General features: G+C 41.2%; 1 protein-coding gene across 2 annotated transcripts; it reads right to left on the minus strand.

Moving 5' to 3' along the window:
- Positions 1 to 2,660: 2,660 nt before the first annotated feature.
- On the minus strand, positions 2,661 to 14,365 carry LOC104841453 (L-threonine 3-dehydrogenase, mitochondrial). 2 transcript variants are annotated; one of them, XM_010583132.1, is made up of 9 exons: positions 14,223 to 14,365; positions 8,956 to 9,157; positions 8,554 to 8,596; positions 7,034 to 7,104; positions 5,875 to 6,024; positions 5,613 to 5,785; positions 4,671 to 4,761; positions 3,928 to 4,197; positions 2,661 to 3,693 (listed from the first exon to the last, which is right to left on the minus strand). In XM_010583132.1, exons 2-9 carry the CDS (start codon positions 9,137 to 9,139, stop codon positions 3,554 to 3,556), a joined length of 1,122 nt encoding a protein of 373 aa, XP_010581434.1. In that variant the 5' UTR covers positions 9,140 to 9,157; positions 14,223 to 14,365; the 3' UTR covers positions 2,661 to 3,553. The 2 variants fall into 2 exon arrangements, with proteins under 2 accessions (XP_010581434.1, XP_010581433.1); XM_010583131.1 differs by lacking the exon at positions 14,223 to 14,365 and adding an exon at positions 12,571 to 14,178.
- Between the last annotated feature and the right edge of the window lie 13 nt (positions 14,366 to 14,378).

Below are 14,378 nucleotides of genomic sequence, written 5' to 3' on the forward strand. Positions count from 1 at the left end.
AGCACGGTGCTGTAACACCCTCACCTGTTCTGCAAGAAACATAATGGCTGCTTTAGTCATTAAACCCCGGTCAAGTGGAATGCTTCCTCCACAAGAAGTTCCCATCATTAGAAAGTTGAGGCGTAGGAGAAGGGAAAGACCTTGTTTAACCTGAAGGGAGTGTTTATTCATCGATTAACGAGGCAGGGCGGGTCCACGGTAAATTATTAGGAGTGCACTCATTCTCAGTCATGTCTGCACAAACCTCTCCCAACAACCAACATTATTAGTTGTGCAACAGCTGGAGTCAAGACCTGCACAGAAGCAGAAATGAGGACCCTACAATCTTAAATTCTTGGCAAGTGTTTTCTAAAGCACCTCCCTCAGCACACCATTGCTCTCTTCTTGCCCTTTCAAAGCTGCATGGATGTAAAAAGAGACAGAAAATGGCTGAAGACACACCAGCTGGCTTCTCAACATGAGAAAGGGCTAAGAACCCTAGAAGTGAAAGAGGAATATTTGAAAACTAGCACTTTTTGGATGGCTGCCATCTACAAGCACAGCCCATACCCCTGCCTAGTGGCTCACTGAAGATTAAAGGGTAACCATGCTGTATCTGCCTGTGAGCAACTTTCCGCTACGCAGAGTGACTGGGATAGTCAGCAGAAAGTTAAAACACACACACAAACGTTTGAGGCTTCAGCACTAACCAGCATCCTTCATCACTGCTCTTACATGCTCTAAGCAAGGATGACAAAACAAGGCTACATCTGCATAAGATTTTATTAAAGTAGGCATCATCCACAACTTACAATATTTGAAAAAATATTCTTAACAACTTTTTTTTTTTCCCTGAATAGGTAATTTAACAGCTACAACACTCAAATATCATGAGAGAAGTCTCTGCCCAGAAGTCAAACTTCAAACGGGTAGCAAAAGTTAGACATTTTGTACCATATCAAATTGGTTTAATACAGAAAATACTGTAACAGTTACAACAGAACTTAATGGAAAAGATAGGGAAAAAAAATTACGTGCATCATTGGTCACAGGTTGAAAGCCAGAATTTCAAACGGGACTCAGACCTTGTAGACACATCTAATCACATTCCTCAATTACCACCACCTTCTTACCTCCAAATGACTCTCTGTTGCAATATGGTTTATTTCAGATTTTGCAAAATAAAAGTTTCTTAAACAGCTGCCCCTAAATGAAGTCAGCAACTTTTGGCAGAAAAAGAAAAAAAATTTTTTTCAAAATGCCATATGTTTGAGTTTTGCCTTCACTGTAACACCTTATCCAAAGCTTTTGTGCAATGCCACAATCAAAGACAGCGTGTTTCAGAAGAATGAACATTCTTGCTCTTCACTCTTGCTAGTATGAACTGGAGCTCTGAACAAGGGTGAGGGGACTAGACCCTGTGACTTTGAGTGAAGCAAAGAAATGGAGTGAGACCCGTCAACAACTCTTTATTTTACACAAAGGCAATGAGGAGTCCCCAGGGTCTGAATTATGAAAGACTGGAATGGACAAGACACTTCAGCTCACATTAAAGCCCTTCATCTGACAGCTCAGTGTAACAGTTTACTAGGAGATAATCCTGTTTTGGCAGGGCAGAGGCCAAAACCTGAGCCAGTCTTTCCTTGTAGGGTATGAATGGAGGGCCAACTTTGCTGGCCCATTGGGCCAAATATTACATTTGGACAATGTGATAGTTACAACAGAGGCCAAAGTTTAAAAACTTGTCCTTTCAGAAACGTAAACAATATAAAAAAAAAACGTTTCAATAACAGGCCATAACCTTAGAGGCTTTTGAGCTTAAATACCTGGGAAACGCATACTTTGCCAACAGATGAAACAATAAGATACATACAAAACCAAAAGATACAAGTTTAACAAATGTTTAAAATAATGGGGTTTCACCACAGAATCTTCATTTGAAGGTTACTTTCAGGAGAAAACATATTCCCTGCAGCATGTAGACTCCTTCACAGAGACAGAAATCTGGTCATGTCAGTTATCCACTTACTGAGGAAACACCACAGGGTTACAGAGGACGTAACAGACTCGCAACTACCAAAGCATCGTCACAGGAAATATAGCAAACAAGTTGTAGGCAAAAAAAATACTTGAACGTGTATACCTACACACACTATTGGAGTATACAAGACAAAAAAAGATGGAGAGCTTCATATAGGGAATTTCCACTCATTCTGAAAATGAAAGATATTTTTTCTTTGAAAAAAAATAAAATCAAAAGTTCCCAGATGCTGTTTCTGAAGGCATGCTATAGCTAGAGTAGCCGATGGCTCAGACTCGCATCCATGGAAACTGGTATTTTACCTAAAATGGCTTTCCTGTCTCTCCAGTTTGTCATTTCTCAAAGTCTCCCAAGCAGCTTTTGAATAAACATATCTTTCTTGCATGCATCTACTAAGACTCCCTTGTTAATCCCAGAATCTCCTGCGCATGAAACTCAGTGAGCAGAACAGCCCTTAACTTCAGCTAGAAGATGGTTTCAGCTTCTGGATCCCTCTCTAAAGAATAAAAGCGTATGACAGTTACACATAAATAGCATCTACAAATACACTTACAGTGCACGTGGAACATGAACAGGTTTCAAAGGCTGACTTGACTCTACCGTAAGGCTCCATCATCAGCCCACTTTTAAAACTTGCTCCAGGCAGTATACCATCGTGCTAGCACGGCAAACAACTGGGATAACCAAAACTAGTGCTAATTAACAAAAAACCCATACTTGGGCATTGCCTTCTTGAAACACACCCCAGATTCATATACACGTAACTCTTCAGATTTCAGATCTATCTCTGAGGTTAAACTGAAGGCAGCAGCACTTTCAAAGAACAGGACAAAGCTTAGCTTGTAAACCCTGGTTTTTAAAGCATAATGAGAATTCAAGTCCTATTCCCCTTCACATCTATAAGCATTATAAGAATAATGCTACTTTGTATGTCCTATGTATAGAAAAGTGTATTTTTATACAGCACTGTATATTTTTATATATATATAAATAGGAACTATCGACCAAAGTTTGATTTCAAACTAGAATTGCAACGACCCCTGCAATTTGGAAACATGAAGTTGCTCTTCTGATCTCTCTTTTGTAAGCAAAGAGTGGAAAGGATCATATCTTACTATGATCTAACATCCTCCATCAGGAAAAATGAAAAACCTATTGTTAACTTTGCAGGATATGCCCGAAACACCAGGTTTGACAATATTGCCCCATGTTGTTTGCCAAAGAAGAGGCAGGCAGCAAGAATGATTGAAGAATCATCAGCCAGGAGTAAGTGCTTTTTTGCTTTTTTTTCTAGCTGCTTAAGTGTGAAAGTTCAAGAATTCTGTGTTTGTCATTGGTGCTGTGCTTGGAGACAGTACCAAATGATGTTGTTTATCTAATAGTACATTCCAGCTACAGTACGTTTCTGCCCAACTCTACTGCTACTTATGAATATTAATAATTGACATGCTCTAAGACTCAGAAAATTATAAACTAATTTAGCCTTTTCTTCCTGGTCCTCTGTGGAAATCTGGAAACATCTTACAAAGTATTTCAGTTAGCTTGAGCAATCCTGGAGTCAGACCCAAGGAAGCTAAACATCGTAGTCACCAACTCAGGGAGATCATAATCATGTTTCCAACCCCAATCCCTCCGGGCGTTCCTGTCATCAAAGTTCATTGGCCAGCTGTCAGCTGCAGTGAAAAGAGAGAAGAAACAAAGAGCATGAGGTTTAAGAAAAACTTCTTTAAAGTTCAAGACATATCATCACTGGCCTTTTGAACTACTAAAGCTGAATTTCAAACTGTAAGACTTGAATTGTACAGGAGCAATTTGCAAGTGCCTAAAAAGAAAAGAAACTTTGTTTCACCCTGAAGGTATAGCAATCTAACGTTTTTTTCTTACCCACTGCCAAAGCTGATACTAACCTATGGCCTGCCTGACTTCATCCACATTGTAGGTCACTTGGAGCTCAGGAACATGCTTCTGCACCTCTTGTGCCAGCTCTTCAGGCGTGAAACTCATGGCACTGATGTTGTACGTCCTCATGCTCAGTGCCTCTGCAGGGGCCTCCATGACCTCTAAAGTCGCTTTCAGACAGTCATCAATATACATCATAGGGAGACGAGTGTCTGGCTTTAGGTTGCATTGAAATTTGCCCATCTTTATGGCATCGTGGAAAATCTGGACAGCATAATCTGTAGAAAAGAACAATGGATGTGTGTACTCATCTGCCTCAATCCATTGTTCACTTCATGACAGTCAAGAATCCTCAGGCCACCCCCAAAGTCTCCCGTCTAAAATCTAGCAGCAGAACCATGTACAATTTACGCTGTACAGCAGGAGCATAAGAAGTCATCCCAAAATATCCTGATGCTATTCTAGCATTTGCACAATGCAGCAAGACAGCAGAGTTTAAAATATTTTTAAAGGAAATGGTCTCAACGACTGTAATTAATCTAAAATCTCTCAGATACTGTTTAAATGTAAAGGCTATGAAATTATGCCCGAGGCTAGAGTGGACAAAAGTATTGTTGTAACACTGTTGAAATAGCATCTCTACACTGATGCTCGATACTCCCACAGATTAAATTTCTACAAACACAGTAAAAATTACTGTATTGGCTTATGTTTTTGCTGTAATACTGAGAACTATGCACAAGTCACTTACCAGTTGTTCCCCCACCAGGCTGAGAGTCAGCAGATATAATTCCTGGATACCTCAGGCAGCGGAAGTCTAGGCCGTACCGGTAATGGTAGTACTACAGAGGGAGGAGAGAAACATAGCTTTATGCACCAAGACAAGGCCACACAACTCATTGATTTCATGGGAAAAATCTGCCACAGGATGAACCTTCATTCTGTAGCCCTCCCACGACAGGGATGAAAGAAAAGGAACTACTGAACAGTCTCCATTCCCTGTCAGGTAGCTGAGCTCTCTGCTTACCCTTTTCTAGTTTTCATCCACATCAGCAGATATGGATTCTTGATATGGATTGGCTTCTAATGTAGGGTCTAGCTAGATCTAGTGTTCAGAAACAGAAAATTCCTAAGTTTGTGAGACATTTCAGGTTAATACAGCCTAATACTGCCACTGTCCTTCCCAAATTTCAAGTGTGAGGAGACTATGTAAAAATACCAGCTTTAACAATGTTATGTTTACATAAAACTCCAAAGCTGAAAGAGAAGTTGCGCACATACAGACTCCCACAGCTTTGACTTTGGAGCTGGGGTTTGGGGGAGGTTGGGGGGGGGGGGGGAGGACAGGGGAGCCCAAAGTCATCATTGTCTAGCATATTTTCACAACATTTTGCACACTGTCATTTATGCAATGCCATTCATATTGGCAGATAAGGCACAGAGGCCAAAGTCAGAAGAACCGGGGAAAGAAATTATATTGGAAGTTAGATGTTTGCCAGCTTCCAATTCTTTGTACTTTTTCCAACAAAACTCAAAAGATATTTGTCCTTAAGAGCTGTCTCAGACTACTATTGAGTACTAAAGCCTGAAGGAAGGAAAGAATGGGGAAAAGAACACTGCAGTGAGGAATCTTACAAAAGCAATGAAGTTCTGAGAGAACTTTCATGAAATAAATAAAATAAAAAATTCTCACTTCTCCCATGAGCTCCGCATGAACCTTGGAGACTCCATAGATTGTCCTTGGTCTCTGAATGCAGAGATCAGGAGTTGGATCTCGAGGAGAGGTGGGTCCAAAGGCTCCAATAGTACTTGGAACAAAGAGTCTCAAATTATGCTCAGCTGCAATATCCAGAACATTGTGTAAACCTGGAACAAATAACAGGATTTATCAGAACATACACTGCACTTTCTCAAGCCTCTGTAGGAGTCAGGAACTTGAAACCCTTGTCACATACCGGTAATATTTACAGCTCTAGCCAAAGGGACATTTGCTTCTCCAACAGCACTGAGTAAAGCACTATAGTGAAACAGCCAAGTTATCCGATTATTCACCACTATCTCACGTAAATTCTTGTAGTCCAAGATATCTGCGTAGATAAAAGGACCTAGAAGAAATGGGACCAGTAGGAAATTGAATGCCAAGAAGAATCATAGAATCGTTTAGGTTGTAAAAGACCTTTAAGATCATCGAGTCCAACCAATACCACCATGCCCACTAAACCACGTCCTGAAGTGCCACATCCACGCGTTTTTTGAACACCTCCAGGGACGGTGACTCCACCATTTCCCTGGGTAGCCTGTTCCAATGCCTGGCAACCCTTTCAGTAAAGAATTTTTTTCTAATATCCAATCTAAACCCCCCCTGGTGCAACTTGAGGCCATTTCCTCTTCTCCTAAATGGATGTAAAGAAAAGTTCTACATGAAACTCAAATTGCTGCTTCTTGACCATACCTATATTCAGGATTTGACTGCACAGCAGAATGCGCACCTAACATCAGTGGTCAATAAACTAGTAAATAAGCAGGAGAAATGAAGGGAAACTGCTACCTTTACCTCAACAACAGACTGCTGCAAGAACTCCTGTTTTATCCAGTCAACAGCATGAAAACAGGGTACATCTAGTGTACACTATTCAAATACCTAAATACATCATTAAACAGTAATGATGAAGAAAAACTTATGCAAGTTTCTAATGAAAGCAAAAGAATCCAAAAATCCTACTCCACATTTGTCTTATCATAAAAATTGCCTGAGCAAGGAAAAACAAAGCACAAATTTCATGTCCAACTTGTTCCCTCCAGTAGAATAAATGCATCTCTTTTTACAGCAGAAGCACAACAGCCAAGCTCCACTTGACTCAAGTAGTTATTCTGATCAACAAAGTGGCAAAGCAACAGTGAAAAAATGACAAGAAAAATATTTAGCAAAAGGGAATAATACACAGAAGAAATCAATGTCTTGGCAAGATTTCAAAGCAGGAAGGCATTATCCAGAAGTTTCAAACAGCAACTTGTGCAGTTTAATACACTTATCTTTTACATTTTGGTAATTAGTCTATCAACATCAGAGGTAAAGTCAAGATTTTTTTTCCATATGCTTCCCCAGTCACTTACCACTATAAAAAACATTATCCGCAGGCTTTCTAATGTCAGACAAGATCACATTGTTCTTTCCAAAGCGTTTCCTGTGTAAAAATACCCACATAGTACAGTGAGTCCACAGTCTTTGAGATAATTCATAAGTTGCTATGCTGCTATTTTGTTTTACAGGAGCAATATCAGAAGAAGAAGAATTTCCGCAATGCAATCGGTTATTGCACTACCCCCCCCAATCCTTTAAATGTCAACATAGCATCTTAGCAAATTAGTAAATGACTTCCAGTAGCAGTGAAAGACTGCATAAAGATAGAGAAATCTTTCAGAAAATAAAAATATGTCAAGAAGAAAAACCTTCCTACCCTCTTCTTGCTGAAAATTTTACCCAGAGATAATCTACTCCCCTGCAGACAACAAAAAGCCACTAGGCATGCTGTAACTGCAGCTACTTTTATATCAACAAAGTAAACACAACTGAGTATTCTCTGCCTTGCACTTTTCCAATCAGCAGAAAGCGATCACAGAGAGCAAGTCTGATGGCATTGGAATACAATCCAGCCTCCAATTAGTTGAATGATTTTTAAATATATCATGGAAATGGTAGAAAACATTCAAACTGCAACACAGCGTTGAATGCAGTAAGTTTGCTCACTTTTGGTCATAATCCACATCACCTACAACAAACACTGTCTCTACATGCAAATGATAGTCTGGAGCTGAGCAGGCGTGGATATGGACAATGATATGGGCCAGGGAGAGCTCTCAGAGCATTTTACATTTCTTGAAAAGATACCATGGAAAAAATAAGATAACTGTGTATGTGAGGCAGGGGTACAGAAAGAGCCAGAAGAAATAACAAAAAATAAAAAAATTATTTACTCCTTTTGCTACATCAGTTCATCTTTCACCAAATCATAAAAACTTCAATATCTTGTATCCTGATCTTTATTTTTGTTTGTACTTTACCAAATAGGGCACTTTATTCCTGAAGTTACTTAACTGAAATTCTCAGAGAGAAAAAAAGTCAGCAGTTGCAAAGCCCAACAGCTGGGTAGTTAGCAAAGGATCATGTATGTTTTCAAGTGGATGTTTGTACTTTTTTCACTCCTGTAGTACCTGCATAAAATCACAGCCTTTGTCTCTCTATTGAGCAAGCAAATCCAGCCTTATTTGGCTAGACCAAAAAAAAAAAAAAAAAGGAAAACTGACCATCCTCTGGGGATTCAGATTCTGAATACTTCCATTTAACTGGAAGCAAACTGAACTCAGCGGCTAGTCTCTTAGACAAAATTATGTTATTTTGGGAATCGTGACCAATGCACACGCAGAAAGTACGTCAGTGAACCTAAACCAAGCACAGGACTAAAAAATAAAAAGATGATGAAAATTTAAAGTTATTTACAAAACTTAGAGCCAAAAAAGAATCTGAAATTGTCACTAGGATTCTTTTATAAACTTTCCAGAAAATTATTGCTTCTAGAAATGATATCTAAAGCTTGAATTCCTCACTAATACCAAGTCAGAGATTCACGACATACCTCAGAAGCTTAGCAAGTCCCACTCCAAGCTGGCCAAGACCACCTAAAAGGCAATGCACAAGAGACAAAAATTAGAGAGAAAGTGAAATCAAAATACAGAGTTCTATTATTATATGTATCACATCAGGAACGAGTACTATTTTTCTCAGTGAGTCAGAAAGCTTTTGTATTTTTCTCAAGGAAAACCCAATGAACTGGTTTTAGTAGATTTCTGGAACAAAAATAGCACAAAAGTTCACATGGGACTCCAATCTTATCACCATAGGGGAAAGATCATCACAATTCCGGAATATTTTGAGTATTTTTTGCTTCCAGTATTCTGCTCACCAGGGAGGGAGGAAGGGAGTGGGGGACTTGACTGAGAAGCTGGAGCAGGAATACAGTTACGACAGGAATGCTGACCTGTAATTAGCACCCGAGGATGATCTGACTCGGAAAAAGAAACCGAGTGAAAGCTAGCATCAGAGGCCACCTGGCGAGGTGAGACTCCAATGCATCGAACAGGCACGATGGAAATCCCACATCCACAACCAGAGCTCTGTAGCAGCTGGCTGACAGCTCTGCTCACGTTTTTGACAATTGGCATCTTCCTTCTTCAAATATGCTGTGAGAACAAGAGAAAAGATTAGTCATGAACGACTCAACCATATTAAACATTTTAAACTCTCCCTTAAAAAACTGTGAAGGGTTTCAGAGAAGTTTGATGCAATCCAAGTCCTAGCTGACATGCCAACCGAAAGCCACGTCTACTAGAAGCAGCCTGTGAAGTAACATGAATAGAGGTAATGTATTCACCAGAGTGAGCTCAATAAAACATCCACAGCCCCAGCACAGAGTCCAGTATAATCAACAGTGAGAATATCATTCAAATTTAAGCCTTTTTAAAACAGTCACTAGAAACCATGATTTCAAGCACAAAAGACAACAAATACAGAACTCAACCAGTTAAGCTGCTATGATTACACAGCTTCACCGTAAGTATTTTTGAGTGAATGTTTTGTAGACTGCCATGAAGCAAGCCTTCTTAGTATTGCATCAGCAAGATTCAGCTAAGCCAGAGGCAGCAGTAAATCTCTTTAAAGAGCACTGCTTTGCTCAAACTTAATACACATGATGGACAGTACCCAGGAAGCAAACAAAGGAAAAGCAGTATTTACCCAAGACTCATGAAAATGTCCTAATTATTTCACAACCCCCCCCCCCCCAAAAAAAAAACAACAAACCCCCCCAAAACCCCAAAGACACAATTCATTCATAACAACACATTGCAAAAATATACCTGAGTTACCCTGAACTACATTCAGGTTTGGTTTTCTTTCTCTCCAAATCTTTCATATTGGGGAAGGAAATGAAGAAGAATGTACCCCAAATAAATCGCACATGCATCCACAACTCATCTGAGTTTACTTTTTTCAATACAATTCTTAAAGCACAAGCACTTAAATTCTTCCTTATCCCCCTTCAAACAACTTCTAACTCTCTTTCCCAAAGTGCTAGAATAAGTAAATTCCCAGACGAAAACATATTTCAAACTAGCTTGCTTGAGATTGCCCTGTCAATTCCTTTCTCATACATGTTCTTGTGGCATGTATTACAAAAAGGAGAGTCGGGGAGAAGGAAGGCCACAACAAAAAATTACAGCAGCTAATTGCTGCAGATGAATGCCAGCACTACCAATTCTAGTATGCATAGAAAAGCAAACAAGTAATTAACATGGGTGTTCCTTTCACTTACGGCAACACACAAGGCTAAGAATTTTCTGATACTTTAGGGAGTCCTGCTACTTAAATACGGAAGACTTGATAAACTACCTATCAGATGCTTAATAAAATACCCCCCCCCAAAAGTACATTATTAAAAAGTGCATTTGCATATTTAAACTGATCAAAGAGACTTATTCTGAGAGTCATCTCCCCCCCCCCCTTAGACTTGTTTGCTCACTTGTTCATTGCCTTGAGAAGCATGGTCAATTAGTATTCTGATGAATTAGCCAAGCCTCTGCTGCACCTCACAGCCACAAATCCATTAGAGGGATCAGTCTCCCTGATTATAGGCTTGATCTATTAAAGCTGTACCTCTCCTGTCACAGTGCTACAGAAGCAATTGCTCTATTGTCTCTAGGCTTTGCAAAAGTCTCTTGCAATTCCTTGTTATGCAACAACCCTATATACCTACATCTCACTAAAAACTAGAGCAAACAAGCTATTCCTTGAGCACTGAAAGTGAAGCAGCCCCATTTCCTGAGAACTCAATCTCAGAGGTAACTAATTGCTATCTAAGAGGTTATGACATCTTTCTCCTATCTTGATTCTCTAGCGTTGAATAGTACAATTCAGCTTATATTGCTGATAGGCCATGAAGATGATGAAGGGACTGGAGCATCTCTCCTATGAGGAAAGGCTGAGAGTGCTGGGACTGTTTCGCCTGGAGAAGAGTAGGCTCTGAGGGGGATATCAATGTACATAAATACCTGACGGGAGGGTGCAAAGAGGATGGAGCCAGGCTCTTTTCAGCGTTCCCAGTGGACCAGAGGGCATGGGCACGCACTGAAATGCAGGAGGTTCCCTCTGAAGATCAGGAAACACTTTTTTACTGTGAGGGCAACTGAGCGCTGGCACAGGTTGCCCAGGGAAATTGTGGAGTCTCTATCCTTGGAGATCTTCAACAGCCATCTGGACATGGTCCTGGGCAACTGGCTCTAGGTGGCCCTACTTGAGCAGGGGGTTGGACCAGATGACCTCCAGGTCCCCTCCAACCCCAACCATTCTCTGATGCTCAGCCAAGGCATGAATGACATTTCCCTCCCCTGCAAGCCCACCTTCACAAAACAGACATGTTCTTGCTAGTTTCGAGACGCAGCCCCTGTCCAGCTTACTTGAAATTAGCCAATAGGTGCAAAAATAGTTAGGTGTGCAGGGGAGGAAGGCATCAGGCAGACATATCCAGACAATTCAATCTCATAAGACATGTTTCTCCCTAGGAAACCAATGTAAGAGTGTTAAAGGGCAGTGTTAGCCCTTTAAAGAGCCGTGATAATCCCTTCTTGTTTCAGTGGGATAATGAACAATCATAGCACTGAGACTCACTGCTCTCTGTTGCAGAAAATTTCCCCTTAAAGTACCTGAAAAGGCATTTTGCACTCTGCACGCAAAGTACAAACTAAAGTTAGTTGCTACTAAAAATGCCACACTGGGATCAAATTGGTTTCCCACCTACTGGACTGGTTTCTCCGAACGCACCTGGAGTGAAACCACACAGGCTTAAGCTGAGAATTTACTTGCAAGTCCAGGCTCACTCAAAAGAACAGTAAACATATTTTATACCACACGCTAAAAAAACCCCTGGCTCACCAAGCAGCACAGCCACATGCAAAAATCCCACCTATGACATGCATTTATTTCTATCTCAAATACGAAGGGGGAAAAAAAAATGGTGTAACTAGCTATTAAATTCTAAAGTTGCCAACAAATGCACAGATGTACAAAGAAATTAATAGTACGCCTTAAAAACACTTCCCCAAACCAAGCATAAGATAAAGAAAGCCTCAACACAGTGATTAACTCGCAAAAGCAACTTGGACAGAAAAGCCCATTCTGCTAGATCAGAGTTTCTCATTTTAAATAACTTCAAGGAGTTATTAATAGCTCTGAACACAAAAAGTATTCATTTAACTGATGTAAAAACCCTTAAGTTTTTTGATAGGTTTCTCTTTCTTACTATCCCAAAGATGAATACACCTGTACTTTTAGGAACTGGAGAAAAAAAAAAAAAAATATTTTCAACACACCCTCCCCATATTACCTTCTGACTGGTTTCTCAGTCACTGGTTTTACTCCTTGACCCAAACTGGTATTAGAACCTAGCTCTTTTGTTTTCTAGATCAAGTAAAATGAGGAAGTATTATCCTGAAACATGGAAGCTGAGAGTTTCCCCCACCCCACTAATTTAAATTAATAACCAACGCTAATTTCAAGTATTAAGCAATACATGCTGGAATTTTTCCTCTTCTGTACTCACCTGTCCCTCAGCTGGTAATAGTGCAGAAGCAGAGTGGAGATGGCAATTTATAGGACACTGCCTCTTTTGAAAGCCAATCAAAACTTGACAGAAAGTAGGAGTTGTCCCACACCTTCCAAAAAAAAGGCAAGCAAAAAAAAAAAAAAAAAGCGTGCGCGTGAGAGCAGCAGCAGCCAGGGATATCACTTCGTTCACATTGGCTTGATTTTGAAATGTCTGTAACTTTGTGATAGGCAGAGGACTCTGAAGCTACGTAACCAGCTCCTTTAACTAACAGAACCATACAACCTAGGGTCATCTCTGAAGGACAGGTTTTAAACTAATTGGTTGCAATGCAAAGGATTAGTATAAGGCAAACACATGTTCAAATGTAAAGCAATAATATCCCTTGGATAGCAGGAGATTTCTGAGTTTTTTAAGAAGATTAAAGCACAGGGAGGGGGAAAAGAGGGAAAAAAAGAAACAGGTTCATAAAATGACGTTTAGCAGGTTAACTGCCAGCTGCTGTTCCTTTGCAAGATTTCCAAAGTGTTACATAAGCAGCAAGCACCTGTTGCTTATATATAAGACAAAAACATGTTTATAGAAACTAGTAGTTTCTTATGTATTAGTTATTAATAGAACATTATGGTGATAAGAAAGATAAAAAACTCATGGGTTTGGTCTGGAAAATCCCACAACAGTAAGCTTCAAAGAAAATGGGAAAGAGGGAGGAGAGAGAGGTAGGTCAGAACCAAACCCCAAATCTCCCACAGCATTTCTTGGGGCTGTGCAGCTGCTGAGATGCCACGGGATGCTGCTCCACAGAGCTAACCAAAGAAATCCAAAACTCGCTTCTTACAGAGAAAGTTAAGATACTCCCTAGGGCACAGGAACTCGCAGATTCCCAGCCACCAGTACTTTCAAAATGGCCAACATCCTCGGGCATATGGTCCGCACCAACGCACTAAACTCCAACCTACTGTTCTCAACTCACGTTTGCCTCCAAAACCACACGGTTTCTGCTTCAGACCTGAGGAAGGGCTTATGCACTGGCAAGCTCCTCTACTTTTTCCAACTGTACCAAGAAGAGCTGGAGTGGAAAGATACTGCCCGCCCTGGGCATCCAGAAGACGAAGCACATGCCTCCTTGCCTGTCCCAGGGGAAAGCCTTACTCCCTGGTGCCCAAGTGCTGCAACTGGAAAGCCCATCGGACCACCGCATTTTGGAGCGCCCAACCTGCAACAACTAAGGGATACTCTCGGCTCAACCAACAACTAATGCAGCCTGGATAGCTGGAACGACCAAAAGCCATCACACGTCCCCTGCTGGCATTTCCTCCGGTTTGGAGAGCCCCAAATTGGGGTAAGGGGACCCCGCATCCCTCCCTGCGTCCCCTGGCATGGCGGATGCACCAGGGCAGGGCAGGAGGGTGGCCGGGCTTGTGCTGTTCTCTCTGGCAGGCAGCCGTTGGCTAACCTCGGCGAAAATAACCTTGACGCACACGCAGAACCTCGCCGGCTCGCTTTACAGAGGTGACGCACGACGGCGGGATGACGCCGTACCCCTCGCAAAGCCCGCCAAGTAAACGGCACCAGCCCGAAACGTCGCTAGAAACCTGACCTCGGCGACCCAAAGGAAAAAAAAAAAAAAATAATAATTCAGATTGTACCAGCTGCTGAGCAGCGTGATAAGGCAAGCTCTGCGTTACAGCGGGCTGCCACGGATGAAGCGAGGAGGCTGGTGCCATCGCGTCAGCCCACGCCAGGTCTCTGGCGGGAAGCGGAACGCCTTGAAGACCAACGAGCAGCCCCCCCACACCCCCCCA

The sequence above is a fragment of the Haliaeetus leucocephalus genome, unplaced genomic scaffold (assembly GCF_000737465.1).
Source record: "Haliaeetus leucocephalus isolate CR32 unplaced genomic scaffold, Haliaeetus_leucocephalus-4.0 Scaffold871, whole genome shotgun sequence".
Taxonomy (NCBI): Eukaryota; Metazoa; Chordata; class Aves; order Accipitriformes; family Accipitridae; genus Haliaeetus; species Haliaeetus leucocephalus.